We start from the raw sequence: 16,925 nt of genomic DNA on the forward strand, positions 1-16,925 counted from the left end.
CCAAGAGAAGCTGGGAAATTTGGGGAATGTCAGCCAGCTGTGCATTAGGGTAACATGAGCCTGAGGCTGAGAAGTGTTTCAGCATCCTGGAAGCACGCAGCTTTGAGATCAGCAAGCGGGTCCGAGACGGCTGCTCCCCGGTCTCTCTCTCTAGAAGACCTCAGGCCAGGCAACCTCCGGGTCAAGGGGCCGCATCGCCCAGAACCTGCACCCCTTTCTAGGGCACTCCAGAAAAGCCCCTGCCCACACAGCCGCAGCCAACCAGCCAGTGGCTTTAAAGATACACTTATCAAGGCAGGGGGACAGAACACTCGCTTTAAATGTTTCATTGGCATAATTTAAACTTTTGTCTTGTTTAAAAATGTATTCAGTATTCGACTGAAACATAATTTGTATAAAGTGCCCAGATCTCACTGTAATGTATAACTTTGTTTTGAAATAGAGAAGTCTAACTCTGTTGGCCAGGCTGGTCTCCAACTCCTGGGTTCAAGCAATCCTCCCACCTCAGCCTCCCAAAGTGCTGGGATTATAGGTGTGAACCACCGTGCCCAGACGATAACTTTACTATTTTACCATCTGTCTGGGGCTTCTGTCTGTACTCTTGCCCAGGCCAAGTAAATGTTAGGGTGTGCGAGTGCAGGCCACAGCTAGGCTGCAGGGCCCTGAAATATCTTTTTAGCAGCCAGGGAAGGGGACGGCAACAGGAAGAAATGAGAAGAAAGAGTCCAGAGACTACCCTGCAGCTCCACCTCCACCACAGACTGGCACTGTGCAGCCGAGAGTCCCTCAGCCTCTCTGAACACCGGCGTCCTTACCCACCTGAGAGGCCTGCTGGGGCCCTGGCCACGCCCATGAGGTGGTTGTACAAATTAAATAAAGCAACAGATGAACAAAGCAATGCATTTATTTGTTGCAAGTCATTCACACGAATGACAAGGGGCCAGGCAGGCCTCAGGGATCACTAACCCATCTTTTTGTCCCTCCCTCTGGAAGCAGCAGGGCTGAGGGACTCACCCAGCCTGCCATGAGCCAGACTTAACACCCCCAGACCCTCCTTCCGGGAGGACAGCTGCAGTTACACGTTCTGGAAAAGGAACCAAACGCACTTGTCTCTCTTAGTGCTGTGGCCCAGGGCCTTCAGAGCCCTCACTCAGAAAATAACCTGGGCTCTGTGACCCTGGAGCCTCGCCTGCCCTGGCTCACCTGGGTGGTGCTCCCCCAGCCCCTGCAGCCCCTCCGGCGGGTGCACGCAGACATTGTTCTTGGAGTAGATGATCTCTCCATCCAGGACACAGGGGGACCCGCTGCCGCTGCCAGCAGGGGTGAGGGTCAGGAGGTCCGAGGCTTTGGAGGAGGCTCTGCGAAGGAGGCGGCCCAGAGACATTGCCGGGCAAGTGTTTCCATCCTCCGCCCGCGTCAGCCCAGGCAGGGCTCGTCAACACCTGCCTGGGGGAGGAAGAGAGAGGAGATGGTCAAGGTCGTGGACTTGCGTCCTGTCTCACAGCAGTACATGTTGCCTCGGCACCCAGTGGGTACTGGTTAACCACAGGAGTGCATCCTGCTGGTGCACAGCTCTATATGGGGTAGGCCACATTCTCCACCTGGGCCGGGCCACCCTGTCCATCGCAGGAGGCTGAGCAGCGTCCCTTGGCTCTGGATGCCACTAGCACCTCCCTTCCCAGTACGACAACCAGAACATCTCCAGGCTTTGCCAAATGTGCCTTGGAGGACAAAATCCCTCCCAAGGAGAACCACTAAGCTACAGGAACCCCATTCCCACCTCAGGAACTTCACAAAAACCTCCAGGCATTCTCTTTTCCCAGTTTCCCACCTGCGTCAGCACAAATGAGCCCTTCCAATTCATTAAAATGAAATAAACAGGCCAGGTGCACTGGCTCACGCCTGTAATTCCAGCACTTTGGGAGGCTGAGGCAGGTAGATCACTTGAGGTAAGGGGTTCAAGACCAGCCTGGCCAACATGGCGAAACATCACGTCTACCAAAAATACAAAAATTAGCCAGGTGCAGTGGTGGGTGCCTGTAGTCCCAGTTACTTGGAAGGCTGAGGCAGGAGAATTGCTTGAACCCAAGAGGCGGAGGTTGCAGTGAGCTGAGATCACATCACTGCACTCTAGCCTGGGCAATAGAGCGAGACTCTGTCTCAAAAAAAAGAAAGAGGAAAATTCATAAACCAAAGGATTAGTATCCAGAATATATAAAGAACTCCTATAAATTCACGATGAAAAAGAGCAACATCCCAACAGAAAAAAATTGGTGCTCTATACAAGAGGAAAACCAAAGAACTGATAAATATGTAAAGAGATTCTCAGTTTCAAACAAAAATTCAGCACCCAACAGACCAGTAAAAAGCAATTTTATGTCTAAAAATACTGAGGATGAGGGAAAGGGGAGCTGTCACCAGTCCTGTCTCCTCCAAGGCGGGAGCAACATGGCAGGATCTGGCACCACTGAGAAGGCCCAAAGCCCCCTGAAATTCCTCTATTAGGAAATACCTGAGGGCGGTTCCTCAAACTGCAATTTGCAGCCCTATTGTAGATCCTGAAATCAATTTAGTGGGTCAACACCAGCATAAGAAGAAAAAAAGAAAAAAAAAAATAGAAAATGCCCTTGAACCCTGGCCATAGGTAGACTCAGCACTGTGTCAGGGAACTTCTGCCCCATGAGGACACACCAGTGTGGGTAAGACAACCTGGGACGTATGAAATGTATATATAATGTGTGCTGTGACCTAAAACATTTGATGACTCTGCCTGGAGAAACCCAAGGAGACACCTACTCAAATGCTTTGCAGCCAGTTTCTACCAAGAAAAACGAAACCACTGAACCTCTAGATAGCAGATAAGAACCAACTAGACTTCTGTACACACATGGAGCTCACAAACACACACACCAAGCCACGCCAAGGAACGACCATGTCAGTGAAGAGGCAGGCACAGCCGGGCACAATGACTCATGCCTGTAATCTAAGCACTTTGGGAGGCCGAGGCAGGTGGTTCACCTGAGGTCAGGAGTTCGAGATCAACCTGGTCAACATGGTAAAACCCCATCCTGACTAACAATACAAAAAAAATTAGCTGGGTGTGGTGGCACGAGCCTGTAATCCCAGCTGCTTGGGAGGCTGAGGCAGGAGAATTGCTTGAGCCTGGGAGGTGGAAGTTGCAGTGAGCTGGGATTGCGCCACTGCATACCAGCCTGGGTGACAGAGCGAGACTCCATCTCAAAAAAAAAAAAAAAAAAAAGGCAGGCACAGAGCGACGCTGCATCCTGATCACTGATGGGAGATGTCCAGGACTTTGACCACGGCTAGGCTGCACGCGGGCCAGCTTCACAAAAGTCTGCAGAGTTTGGGGGTCTGGGAGAGGACAGCCACAGAGGGGCTTCACCTTCATCTCTTTGAAGGAAGAAAAGGCTTGAAGCCAACATGATAAGAATTAGCAACCGGGAGTGAATAAACCAAATGTGGTACAATGGAATATTATTTGGCCTTAAAAAGAAAGGAAATTCTGACTGGGTGCCTGTAATTCCAGCACTTTGGGAGGCCAAGGTGGGCGGATCACCTGATGTCAGAAGTTCGAGATCAACCTGGTCAACATAGCAAAAGCCTGCCTCTACTAAAAATACAAAAATTAGCCAGGTGTGGTGGCACACGCCTGTAATTCCAGCTACATGGGAGGCTGAGGCAGGAGAATTGCTTAAACCCAGGAGGTGGAGGTTTCAGTGAGCCGAGATCACACCACTACACTCCAGCCTGGGTGACACAGCGAGACTCATCTCAAAAAAAAAAGAATTAGCAACTGGGAGTGAATAAACCTAATGTGGTACAAGGGATGATTATTCTGCCTTGAAAAGAAAGTCTGACGCCTGCTATGGCATGGATGAACCCCGAAAACATTGCGCTAAGGGAAACAAACCAGTCACAAGAGACAAGTACTGCACGATTCTACTCGTGTGAGGTCCTTAGAGTAGTTAGGTTCATAGAGACAGGAAGTGGAACAGTGGGTGCGAGGGGGTGAGGTAGGGGGAACGGGGAGGTCATGTTTAAGGGGGACAGGGCTTCAGCTTGGGAGGATAAAAGCGTCCTGGAGATGGACAGTGGCAGCGGCTCTGTCCACTGACTACACTGAATGTACTCAATGCCACTGAACCTGATACTTAAAAATGGTTAAAGTGGTAAGTTTTACCTTGGATGTATTTTACCACAGTAAAAAATTAAACATTATCAACTGGCAGAGGGTCTCCAGGAATATGATCTTGTTCTTTGAACTTTCTGCATTTTTTACGTTTCTCCAAAGATCCAGAGCTGGTTGAGGGTGGTCCCTAAATCACCTCCTTTTCACCCCCAGCACTTGGCTAGGCTCTGGGACAGAGGGTGGGTGGGTAGGGGGGTCCCCGCTGGCTCAGCAGAACTGGCTCCCGCCCTGGCAGGAGGCAGAGGGCAGATGTCAGTGGTGATAGCCACCGTCCCAGGACCAGGCGGTCAGCACTCTCTGCCTCTCTGCTTCCCCTCCTCTGACCCCCTCCATGCTTCAGCCTCCCGCAACCCTGTTTGTGTATTTCCAGTTGTCTCCATGGCTGCTGACTTCTCAAGCACAATATTCCAAAGATGTTCCAGCCAGCCCAGGAGTGGCCTTCCCATTCCCGTGTCTTTCCTCTGACAGATCTATCACTCCCGTCTCCCCATCTCACAGATCCCGATGTCAACATCACTTCTGAAAATCACCAGTTCTGGGAGTGGGGACCCAGCTCAGATTCTCACCTCCTCAGCCTTGAGCCACGGACGCCTGATCTCGACCATCTCCAGGGCCCTCATCCACTCGGCTCTCCCTAGCCCACCCCTTCTTAGGCCCCCTCAACATGTCTAATGAAGGCGGCAGAAGAAGTCGACCCCTCGGTGCAGGGGTCAGCAAACTTCTTCTGCAAAAGGCCAGAGAGTAAACGCTTTGGACTCTCTGGGCCAGAGAGTCTCTGTGGTGACCACTCAACACGGCCCTTGGAGTGCAGGAGCAGCCACACACAGTAAATGATGGGCATGACTGTGACAGTGAAGCTTTACTGATAGACACCCAAGCTTAAATTCTAGACCATTTTTCACATGTCCCAAAAAAAAATTCTTTCCATTTTTTCAACCCCCTTAAAAAACGTAAAAACCAGCCGGGAGCAGTGGCTCACGCCTGTAATCTTGGCACTTTGGGAGGCCTAGGTGGGCGGATCACCTGAGGTCAGGAGTTTGACATCAGACTGACCAACACGGAGAAACCCCGTTTCTACTAAAAATACAAAATGAAACCTGCACGTTATGCACATGTACCCTAGAACTTAAAGTATAATAATAATTTTTTTAAAAAGGCAAAAAAAAAAAAGAATTAAAAAAAAATACAAAATTAGTCAAGCATGGTGGCACATGCCTGTAATCCCAGCTACTCAGGAGGCTGAGGCGGGAGAATCGCTTGAATCTGGGGGGCAGAGGTTGTGGTGAGCCGAGATCGTACCACTGCCCACCAGGCTGGGTGACAGCGCAAGACGCCATCTCAAAAAAAAAAAAAAAAAGTAAAAATCATCCTTAGCTCATAAGCTGCACAAAACAGGTGGAAGCCTGGCTTTGGCCTGTGGGTTGCAGATGGCAGTGCCCTGGCATAGACCATCTGAGCAAATCCGGGGGACTCTTCTCCACCTATCCAAACCAGCTCCTGGCCAACCTCTCCAGGAAGCCTTCTGGCCACTCCTGGCCTAAACACTTCATCCCACACAGTGACATATGACAACTAAGTGATGAAACTTTAAAAAAAAAATCACACCGCAAACTACAAATCAAAAAACGTATTGTCCTTCCCAATAATCATGTGGAAAAGCTGTGTTCTTTCTAATGTTGTCTAGAATATTTTTAGAATTCAAGAATTCTTCAAGAATTGCAAGGTCAGTTAATAAGCCCTGCAAGAAAATTGTTCCCCGTCCTCTAGACCAGCCATGTCCAACAGAAACACTGCAGGAGTCACAGATACCATCTTAAATTTTCTGGTAGCCATAGGTTTTTAAGCAAAAAAAAAAAAAAAAAAAGTGAAATTAATTTTAATAATTTTTAGCATAATACATCTAAAATATTATTATTTCAGCATGTAGTCAATATGAAAAGAATATTATTATTATTATTATTATTTTGAGATGGAGTCTCGCTCTGTCTCCCAGGCTGGAGTGCAGTGGCGCGATCTCGGCTCACTGCAAGCTCTGCCTCCCGGGTTCACGCCATTCTCCTGCCTCAGCCTCCCAAGTAGCTGGGACTACAGGTGCCCACCACCACGCCTGGCTAATTTTTTTGTATTTTTAGTAGAGAGGGGGTTTCACTGTGTTAGCCAGGGTGGTCTCGATCTCCTGACCTGATGATCCGCCCTTCGGCCTCCCAAAGTGCTGGGATTACAGGCGTGAGCCACCGCGCCCGGCCTGAAAAAATTAATGAAATCTTTCACATTCTTTTTTTTTTTTAGAGACAGGTTGTCACCCAGGCTAGAGTACAGTGGTGCGATCACAGCTCACTATATTCTCAACCTCCTGGGTTCAAGGAATCCTCCTGCCCAGTTTCCCAAGTAGCTTGGACTAAAGGTACATGCCACCATGTCCCGATAATTTTTTTATTTTTTGTAGAGATGAGGTTTCACTTCTTTGCCCAGGCTGGTCTTGAACTTCTGGCCTCAAGTGATCCTCCTGCCTCAGCCTTCCTAAGTGTTAGGATTACAAGTGTGAGCCACTGCGCCCGGCCTATTTTATGTCCTTAAAGTCTTCAAAGTCTGCTGGGCATTTTTGCACTTACGCACATCAAAGTTTTGCCCAGCCATGTTTTGGGTGCTCCACAGCCTGCGTGGTGTCCACAGCGGACGAGGCTGCGGTGGGGCTGGAGCCCACCTCCTTCTGTGTTTCAAACGGCGCTACTCAGTATGACCGCCCCAGTCGCCAGAGCTGGCTGCACATAGCTCTCAGCTGCTTCCCCAAATCAAAATCCTCTTTAAGTGAAAATGTTTTGCGAGCCCTGAGGATAATCAAAAAAGTGTGCTGGAAGTTTTAAAGGAGATTCCAAAATACAAGCGTTCAAAATACAGCGTTTTCTCCCATTCCATGAGATGCGGAACCTCACTGTGGCTCCAGGAGGTGCGTCCCAAGAGTGTAGCTTTACAGATGAGAAGACAGGTTCTGACCACTCAGGGTCATTTCGTGAGTAGGAAACCCTGGAGCATGAGACCTTTGTCCGCCACATGCAGAACTCCGGCTCCTCCCTCACCCACCACCTGGGACGCCAGGACAACACCCCGCTCCTCCCTCACCCACCACCTGGGACGCCAGGACAACACCCGGCTCCTTCCAGATTGTTCTGGAAAGACCGGGTTCTTTTTGGAGAAACGGAGCACGTCTGTTAAACATTAGACAGGACTATCTGCTCTCTAAAACCAATTCTCCTTATTTGTAAAGTGTATTTGCTTTTTTGCAAGAGGCTATTTCATCAAAATCCAACCTAGTTCCCAACCTCTGGTCACCATCAAACTAGAAGTGGAGAATCCTTGATGCATTTTTTTCAACTTTTTTTTAGTTATGAAACACACTCAGAAATAAAAGGAAGAATACGTGTCCCTTAAATCACATAATTCTAAGACATCTGCATATTCTCTATTTTGTGCTCTATAATGAATGAATGAATTAAAAACCCACTCCTTGGAATTATATCATATCTTGCTTTCAGTTGGATCATAATTATATTTTCCCAGGTGAAATATACTTATAACAAATTTTAGGGTTGAAGTACATCTCCTAAAATTCCTGTGTTGAGTCTTTTTTTTTTTTTTTTTTTTGAGATGGAGTCTCGCTGGTCACCCAGGCTGGAGTGCAGTGGCACAATCTCGGCCCTCTCCTGTGTCGAAGTCTTAAACCCCAGTACCCAAGAATAAAGCTGTTTTTGAAGACAGCGTCCTTATAAAGGTAATCAAGTTACGCTGAGGTCAACATGACTGGTGTCCGTATAATAAGAGGAAGTTGGCGGCAGGTGCCTGTGCACAAGGAGAGCGCCATGTGAATACAATGAGCCACCTGCCAGCAAGGAGCAGGCCTGGAGCAGCCCCTCCCTCACAGCCTCCGAGGGAAGCAACTCTGCCCACACCTTGATCTTGGACTTCCTGCCTCCAGAGCCATCAGAGAGAAGATTTCTATTGCTCAAGCCACCTGGACCCTGGTACTTTGTTTGGGCGGCCCTAGCAAACAAATACACCACATTATTAACACATTTAAAAAGCGTAAGACCAGGTGTGGTGCCTCACGCCTGTAATCCCAGCACTTTGGGAGGCCGAGGCGGGTGGATCACCTGAGGTTGGGAGTTAGACACCAGCCTGACCAACATGGAGAAACCCATGTCTACTAAAAACACAAAATTAGCCAGGCGTGGTGGCGCACGCCTGTAATCCCAGCTACTTGGGAGGCTGAGGCGGATCCCTTGGGCCCAGAACGTCGGGGCTGCATTGAGCCATGATTGCACCACTGCACCCCACCCTGGGTGACAGATTACTCTGTATTTATTAGACATCTGTGTTCAGCTGTGAATTATCTGTTGGTGTGTTTTGCCAATTTTTCTGCTGGGGTGGTGAAATTCTTATTATTTTTAATACAGAGATTAAGCTGAGATGGAATTTTCATTGATATGTAAGAACTCTTTACAAAGATCATTATCCCTTGCTATATTTGCTGCATTTCTCCTAATTTGCCTTTTATTTATATTATCTATTTTGACATATGGAGGTTTTAAACTTTTATGTAAATTGATGGTAACTTTTTCTTAGTGACTTCCTTTATTACTTTTATACTTAAGATAATCCTTTCCAAGCTAAAGATCCTTAAACATTAGTCTGTATTTTCTTCTATGTTCAATGAACTACTTTTAATGTTTCAGAAGCCTAATTCAAAGCATACATTTACCTGAAAGGGACTCAAATGTTAACTAAAGTATCGAGCAGTTCATTGAATGTTTATGTTGTTTTTATTGCTAGGTTCTGTTTTTATTGTTTACTCAGTTATCGGACAAAAACCCTGAAATCTATGATAAATTAATAAAGCTGGGACTTATTTATTTATTTATTTAGAGACACAGTTTCGTTCTTATTGCCCAAGATAGTGGAGTGCAGTGGTGCTATCTTGGCTTACTTCAACCTCCGCCTCCCAGGTTCAAGCGATTCTCCTGCCTCAACCTCCCAAGTAGCTAGGATTATAGGTGCCCATCACCACGCCCAGCTAATTTTTGTATTTTTTTAGTAGACACTGGGTTTCACCATGTTGGCCAGGCTGGTCTTGAACTCCTGACCTCAGGTGATCCACCTGCCTCAGCCTCCCAAGTGCTGGGATTACAGGCGTGAGCCACCACATCTGGCCCTGTTTTTATTTTTTGTGAGGCAGAGTCTCACTCTGTCACCCAGGCTGGAGTGCAATGGCACAATCTTGGCTCACTGCAACCTCTACCTCCCAGGTTCAAGCGATTCTCCTGCCTCAGCCTCCCATGTAGCTAGGATTACAGGTACCCACCATCACACCTGGCTAATTTTTGTATTTTCAGTAGAGACAGGGTTTTGCCATGTTGGTCAGGCTGGTCTCAAACTCCTGACCTCAGCTGATCTGCCCACCTCAGCCTCCCAAAGTGCTGGGATTACAGGCGTGAGCCACCATGCCTGGCCGGGAACATTTATTATATAAAACTTTATGGACAATTTTAAGAGGTGCCTTGGCCGTGACCCGGAGGCCTATGTGGTTTGGCCCACTTCATGGTCCACACCCTCTCAGCTGCCCCAACCGTGCACATGTGACAAACACGTGTGTGAGATCCGAGGTTCTCACACTATCCACACGCTCCGGTGAGGGTAACGGCTCATCACAGGCAAGGTTTAGCGCAAAATGGACAGGTGGGGTCATTTTAACTTCCTCCCCCAGGCCACCCCCTCCACCCTGCTGAGAGCACCTGTAATAAAATACGTGTTCAGAAATTCAGCAGATGTCCCTTCCAAAGACCAAGCCCAGCCGCTCCCCTCCCCTTGATGCGCAGGCGGCCCTCCAGGGGAACTGCGAACAGGCTCCGGTGACAGCTGCTCGGAGCCTACCATGGGACAGTGCGGGGGCAGCCAAAGCCCTCCATGCCCTCCTTCCGCCCCGCAGTCCCAGCATGAAGCCACGGTTCCCCATGAGTCCAGAGTAAGCTCGTCAAAGACAGGCCCACAGCCCCTGCGGTCATTTCTTCCCGGAATCTCAATCCTGCTTTGTGTGGCCACGGCTTGAAGAGATGCTCAGCGCCACTCACACCCAGGGGTCCTTCCGGGGATTCCTCACCTTGGTGCAGGCCAGGAGCGAGAACCACCGCTGGGCCCCCCACCCCGGCTCAGGGCATGGCTGGCGTGGCCCTGCTCCTCGGTGGCCCGCCTGGCCCCGCTGTGGGCTTCCGTCCCACCACCCCAGCCACAGTCACAGCCACAGTCACAGCGGGGTGTGTCAGGTCGTCCTCATCTTCCACCTCCCAGGCCCAGCCGGTGCCTCCAGCCCTGGTGTGAATTTCCATTCAGGGTCCAAAATGCACCTTGGCAGCGCCCTCATTCTGCAGCTCCACCAGCCAGAGAAGAGTCCTCCAGCCAGAGAAGAGAAAGCTGAGTTTAACCCGACCCTGTCAGAGGCGGGGAGCAAAGAGCTCCAGGGGACAGGGCTCCCAGGCCCCTGCAGGACGAGGCTGGAGGAACAAGCGCAGCAGCTAAGGACGCAGCCCTCGGCGAGTGCGGGCGGGGCCCAAATCCCTCGCCGGCCGCCGCCGGCTAAGGAGAAGCGGCTTTTGGCTTTCTTCGGCTTTTGGCTTTCTCGGGGCCAGAGGCTCCTGCCCGGCCCAACCCGCAGCCCTGGCCACAACCAGAGGCCCCACCTCAGGCCAGCCCGGCAGGGCTGCAGTGGGCACGCTCCAGGGACCCCAGCCCCAAGGAGATCCCAAACTCATGCCTACTGCTCCCGCCCTGGAGGAGTCAGAGGCCAAGAAGCACGCACGTGTGGGCACCCACCACACACTACACACCATAGACACACACACTACACACCACACACCATAGGCACACACACTACACACCATAGACACACACACCATACCACACACCCTCTGTTCTACCAGCTTTGCCTCTGTTCTCCGAGAGCCCCATTGTTGACCCGCCAGCCACTGCCTGGGCCCCACTCCTTCCCAGCTGTCTCCAGGATTAGGGAAGCCCCAGGTGGATCCAGGGCTGCAGGAGCCTCCCTACCCAGCCCCCACGCTGGTCTGTCCTGGGTCCATAGACACAAGTCAGCCACCTGTCACTGGGGGGTAGGAAGTGCAGGTGCTGTGAGCTGGAGGAGGGGGTGCCTCGGCTCTGAGGGCTGAATGAGGGGTCTGGCAAATGCCCCTGGAGAGCCCTGGAGAGTCTTGCAGCAGCCTTGGTGCCTGGGCTTCAGGGCCTGCCTGCTGGGAGCACCCCCCTGCTGGGAGCACCCCCCTGCTGGGAGCACCCCCCTGCTGGGAGCACCCCCCTGCTGGGAGCAGCTGCCTGCTGGGAGCACCCCTCTGCTGGGAGTACCCCTCTGCTGGGAGCAGCTGCCTGCTAGGAGCACCCCTCTGCTGGGAGCACCCCCCTGCTGGGAGTACCCCTCTGCTGGGAGCAGCTGCCTGCTAGGAGCACCCCTCTGCTGGGAGCACCCCTCTGCTGGGAGCAGCTGCCTGCTAGGAGCACCCCTCTGCTAGGAGCACCCCTCTGCTGGGAGCACCCCCCTGCTGGGAGCACCCCTCTGCTGGGAACACCCCTCTGCTGGGAGCACCCCCCTGCTGGGAGCACCCCCCTGCTGGGAGTACCCCCCTGCTGGGAGCACCCCCCTGCTGGGAGCACCCCTCTGCTGGGAGCACCCCCCTGCTGGGAGTACCCCTCTGCTGGGAGTACCCCTCTGCTGGGAACACCCCTCTGCTGGGAGCACCCCTCTGCTGGGAGCACCCCCCTGCTGGAAGCACCCCCCTGCTGGGAACACCCCCCTGCTGGGAACACCCCTCTGCTAGAAGCACCCCCCTGCTGGGAGCAGCTGCCTGCTGGGAGCAGCTGCCTGCTAGGAGCACCCCTCTGCTGGGAGCACCCCTCTGCTGGGAGCACCCCCCTGCTGGGAGCACCCCCCTGCTGGGAGCACCCCCCTGCTGGGAACACCCCTCTGCTGGGAACACCCCCCTGCTGGGAGCACCCCTCTGCTAGAAGCACCCCCCTGCTGGGAGCAGCTGCCTGCTAGGAGCACCCTTCTGCTGGGAGCACCCCTCTGCTGGGAGCACCCCCCTGCTAGAAGCACCCCCCTGCTGGGAGCAGCTGCCTGCTAGGAGCACCCCTCTGCTGGGAGCACCCCCCTGCTGGGAGCACCCCCCTGCTGGAAGCACCCCCCTGCTGGGAGCAGCTGCCTGCTAGGAGCACCCCTCTGCTGGGAGCACCCCTCTGCTAGGAGCACCCCCCTGCTGGGAGCACCCCCCTGCTGGAAGCACCCCCCTGCTGGTAACACCCCCCTGCTGGGAGCACCCCTCTGCTAGAAGCACCCCCCTGCTGGGAGCAGCTGCCTGCTAGGAGCACCCTTCTGCTGGGAGCACCCCTCTGCTGGGAGCACCCCTCTGCTAGAAGCACCCCCCTGCTGGGAGCAGCTGCCTGCTAGGAGCACCCCTCTTCTGGGAGCACCCCCCTGCTGGGAGCACCCCCCTGCTGGAAGCACCCCCCTGCTGGGAGCAGCTGCCTGCTAGGAGCACCCCTCTGCTGGGAGCACCCCTCTGCTAGGAGCACCCCCCTGCTGGGAGCACCCCCCTGCTGGAAGCACCCCCCTGCTGGGAACACCCCCCTGCTGGGAGCACCCCTCTGCTAGAAGCACCCCCCTGCTGGGAGCAGCTGCCTGCTAGGAGCACCCTTCTGCTGGGAGCACCCCTCTGCTGGGAGCACCCCCCTGCTGGGAGCACCCCCCTGCTGGGAGCAGCTGCCTGCTAGGAGCACATCCTTGCTGGAAGCACCCCCCTGCTGGGAGCCCCCCCCGCCCCACCCCATCCCAGGAGTACCTTCCTGCTAGAGTGCCAGGGAGACACTGCTGCCTAATGGCCAGGAGCTTGCCCAGGGCAGTGGCCTCTGAGGGTCCACTTCTGTCCCTTGGTTGTGTCCCTAAGACACAGGCCCTGGAGGCCTTAAGGACTCTCGATCCATGAGACAGGAAGCCCCACAGGGAAGCGGTGGTCTCCCGTCCCCATCTCATCCCATACAGCACTCTGTACCTTCTGCTCATTTTTCTGTAAACCTAAAACTGCTCTAGACAATCAAGTCCGCCACACAGAAACTGCACACGGATGTTTAGAGCAGCTTTACTCATAACTGCCGACACTCGGAAGCAACCAAGATGTTCTCCAACAGGTGAATAAACAAACAAACTGTGATACACCTAAATAATGGAGTATTATTCAATATTAAAAAGAAAGGGGCAGCCAGGCATCCTGGCTCACGCCGGTAATCCCAGCACTTTGGGAGGCCAAGGCGGGCGGATCACCTGAGGTCAGGAGTTCGAGACCATCCTGGTCAACATGGCAAAACCCCATCACTAATTAAAAAATACAAAAATTAGCCAGGCATGGTGGCGCACGCCTGTAATCCCAGCTACTCAGGAGGCTGAGGCATGAGAATCGCTTGAACCCAGGAGGTGGAGGCGGCAATGAGCCAAGATTATGCCATCGCACTCCAGCCTGGGTGACAGAGCAAGACTCTCTGCAAAACAAACAAACCTCATCTTCTTGGGGAGGGGGGAATCTATTAGTTTAAAATAAAAAGAGGCTCGAGACCAGGAAGCTTGCATTCAAAGAGGCGTGGAGAAGGCGTGGACAAGAGGGGAGTTGTGTGGACCAACGCCGAGAACAGGCAGGCACTAGAGGCAGGCTGAACCGAGCGGAGTCAAAGAGAACATTTGGTTCCCAGACTGAGAACCCGGCTGCCAGCAGCCCGAGTTGTCTGGTGGGAGAGTTTCCTAATGTCCTTGAATCTGCAAGATGCAAGACTTTGAATGGCCCTTGCCCACAGTGGTGCGGAGTAGTTGATGCCCATGACCTTAGGGACCTGGAGTCCTGCGGGGTTTGAGGGGAGCAAAGATAACCATTCGTCCTGGGAGGCAAGGAAGCTGGATGCCAGAAACGCTGCCCCTGTATGGAACTCAGAGCAAGGGGGACATCCAGGTTTCCTTCTGCGGGCCTGGGGCTCTTCCTAGGGGCCAGATGCCTTCTCATGAGTACACGAACAGAGGCGGGGGCAGCCAGCAGAACTCCGCAGACACAAAATGAGTGAACACTGGAAAGGGAGCTGAGACAGGCCTGCAGCAAAGAACAGACACCAGGCTTTTCCAGTCTCTAGGAAGGACTCAGAGTTCATCAAAATCAAAATGGCAATACAAGATGCTCAAAGCACCTTGTGGCAATTATTACACATCCCCTCCCCAAATCCTGAGAGAGGAAGATGGGTAGAGAAGCTAAGGCAGCTGGGTGTGGTGGCTCATGTCTGTAATCTTAACAGTTTTGGGAGTCCGAGGCAGGCGGATCGCCTGAGTCTAGGAGTTCGAGACCAGTTTGGGCAACATGCTGAAACCCCGTCTCTACAAAAAAAGCAAAAATTAGCTGAGCATGGTGGCATGTGCCTATAGTCTCAGCTACTCAGAAGGCTGAGGCGGGAGAATTGCTTGAGCCCAGGAGTTCAAGATCAGCCTGGGTGACATGGAGAAACCTCATCTCTACAAAAAACACTTTAAAAATTAGCCAGGCTTGGTGGCCTGTGCCTAAAGCCTCAGCTACTCAGGAGGTTGAGGTGGGAGGTCGAGGCTGCAATGAGCTGTGACTGCGCCACTGCACTGCAGCCTGGGTGACAGAGCAAGACCCTGTCCCCCCAAAAAAAAGAGAGGCCAAGTGCAGTGGCTCATGCCTGTAATACCAGCACTTTGGGAGGCAGGCGGATCTCTTGAAGTCAGGAGTTTGAGACCAGCCTGGCCAACGTGGCAAAACCCTGTCTCTACTAGAAATGCAAAAATTAGCTGGGGGTGGTGGCACACGCCAATAATCCCAGCTACTTGGGAGGCTGAGGCAGGAGAATCTCTCGAACCTGGGAGGCAGAGGTTGCAGTGAGCTGAGATCTCACCACTGAACCCCAGCCTGGGTGACACAGCAGGACTCCATCTCAAAAAAAAAAAAAAAAAAAAGAGAGAGAGAGAGAGAAACAGCTAAGGGTAGATCCTTGACAATAAGAACCCCTATTCTCCTCAAATGCATCCACTTCACATTTGTATTTTGGAACGGTGATGTCCTTGTCGATTTGTATTTTCAATTATAAGCTGCTGAGTGCATGACACCTCCGAGACGCTCCTTTTACAATGTGCCTCCCAGAATGCCATCTTCATTAAGGTTCCAAATGCCTTGTTTTTGTTGATGGAAAGGATAGCAATGCCAACTTGGCAGTTGGCACAAAGAATTCACAGATGGAGTGAAGCCAGGATCTACAACTTGCATCAGCTTGAGTGTACAAAAAAAAGAAAAAAGGAATAACCAGGCGCGGCAGCTCATGCCTGTAATCCCAGCACTTCGGAAGGCCAGGGCAGGTGGATCACCTGAGGTCGGGAGTTCATGACCAGCCGGGCCAACATGGTGACATCCTATCTCTACTAGAAATACAAAAATCAGCCGAGCATGGTGGCACATGCCTGTAATCCCTGTTGCTCAGGAGGCTGAGGCAGGAGAATCACTTGAACCCAGGAGGTAGAGGTTGCAGTGAGCCGAGATGGCACCATTGCACTCCAGCCTGGGAGACACAGTGAGACTCTGTCTCAAAAAAAAAAAAAAAAGAATGATTTTAGAAGGCAAAAAGTAAAAGCGCCGATGCTGGTTCTGAACCATCGGACTGGGGCACAATGACCAGTTGATTTCTTTTCTTTTTCTTTTTTTTTTTTTTTTTTTGTGAGACAGAGTCTCACTCTGTCGCCCAAGCTGGAGTGCAATGGCGCGATCTAAGCTCACTGCAATCTCCGCCTCCCAGGTTCGAGCAATTCTCCTGCCTCAGCCTCCAGAGTAGCTGGAATTACAGGCTCCACCACACCCAGCTAACTTTTGTATTTGTTTTTTAGTAGAGATGGGGTTTCACCCCGTGGGCCAGGATGGTTTCAATCTCCTGACCTCGTGATCCGCCCGCCTCAGCCTCCCAAAGTGCTGGCATTACACGCATGAGCCACCACATCCTGCTGACCAGTTGATTTCTGTGCTGCTCAAAGCCATTGATGACCAGTAGGTAGGGCCAGATTTCTGCAAAAATAGGCCATTGTATAATTCGAAAGGAAAGAACAACTTGGCCGTTCCTCAACAAAAATACACAGGCTCATAAAACAAAAAGCTGCGCAGAAACTCCTCCACCAGGGAGTCACTCTTTCCCAGAAACCTGCAACTCTTTAAGAATTAGAGCACCTTTGAGAAGCATGGAGTCTCAGCACCTGCCGCTGGCAGGGGTGTGAAACTGGCGATAAAGGTAGCTGAAGTCTGTTTCCAGGACGAGAGCTGGCTTTGAGGGGGCTGGAGTAGGGGGAGCTGCCTGCAAGGTAAAGATGTAGGAAACCCCAGAAGCCCCAAAGAGAGAGGGGAGGGCAGGGGAGGAGAGGGGCAGCAGATGTATTCTTCACAATGCTGTTGGGAACTGGCCGGGCTGCTGGGTTGGAGCTGACACAGGGCGCAGCTGCGGACCTGCTGTTAACCACACATGTTCCCTTCCCGTCCCCTAGGAGCCACTTGGCCGCTGAAACTTGGCCTGGAGCAGCCAAAGATTTTGTGACTCACTGTGTGAGTGGTGGGGGTGGGTCTTCTCTAGCAAA

The 16,925-nt window shown here is 52.3% G+C and overlaps 1 protein-coding gene across 5 annotated transcripts in view; it reads right to left on the reverse strand.

Annotated features, from left to right (window-relative positions):
* The window catches only part of TBC1D16 (TBC1 domain family member 16), a 101,202-nt gene that overhangs the window by 77,958 nt on the left and 6,319 nt on the right, over window positions 1-16,925 (reverse strand). For 4 of the 5 annotated variants that reach the window (XM_008013163.3, XM_037993235.2, XM_008013164.3 and 1 more), the window contains exon 2: window positions 1,204-1,446. In XM_008013163.3, the coding sequence (XP_008011354.1) occupies window positions 1,204-1,384 (181 nt within the window). In that variant the 5' untranslated portion in view covers window positions 1,385-1,446. The remainder of the gene's footprint in view (window positions 1-1,203; window positions 1,447-16,925) is intronic. The other variant, XM_073005462.1, reaches the window with a different exon arrangement.

This window comes from Chlorocebus sabaeus, chromosome 16, assembly GCF_047675955.1.
Source record: "Chlorocebus sabaeus isolate Y175 chromosome 16, mChlSab1.0.hap1, whole genome shotgun sequence".
Taxonomy (NCBI): Eukaryota; Metazoa; Chordata; class Mammalia; order Primates; family Cercopithecidae; genus Chlorocebus; species Chlorocebus sabaeus.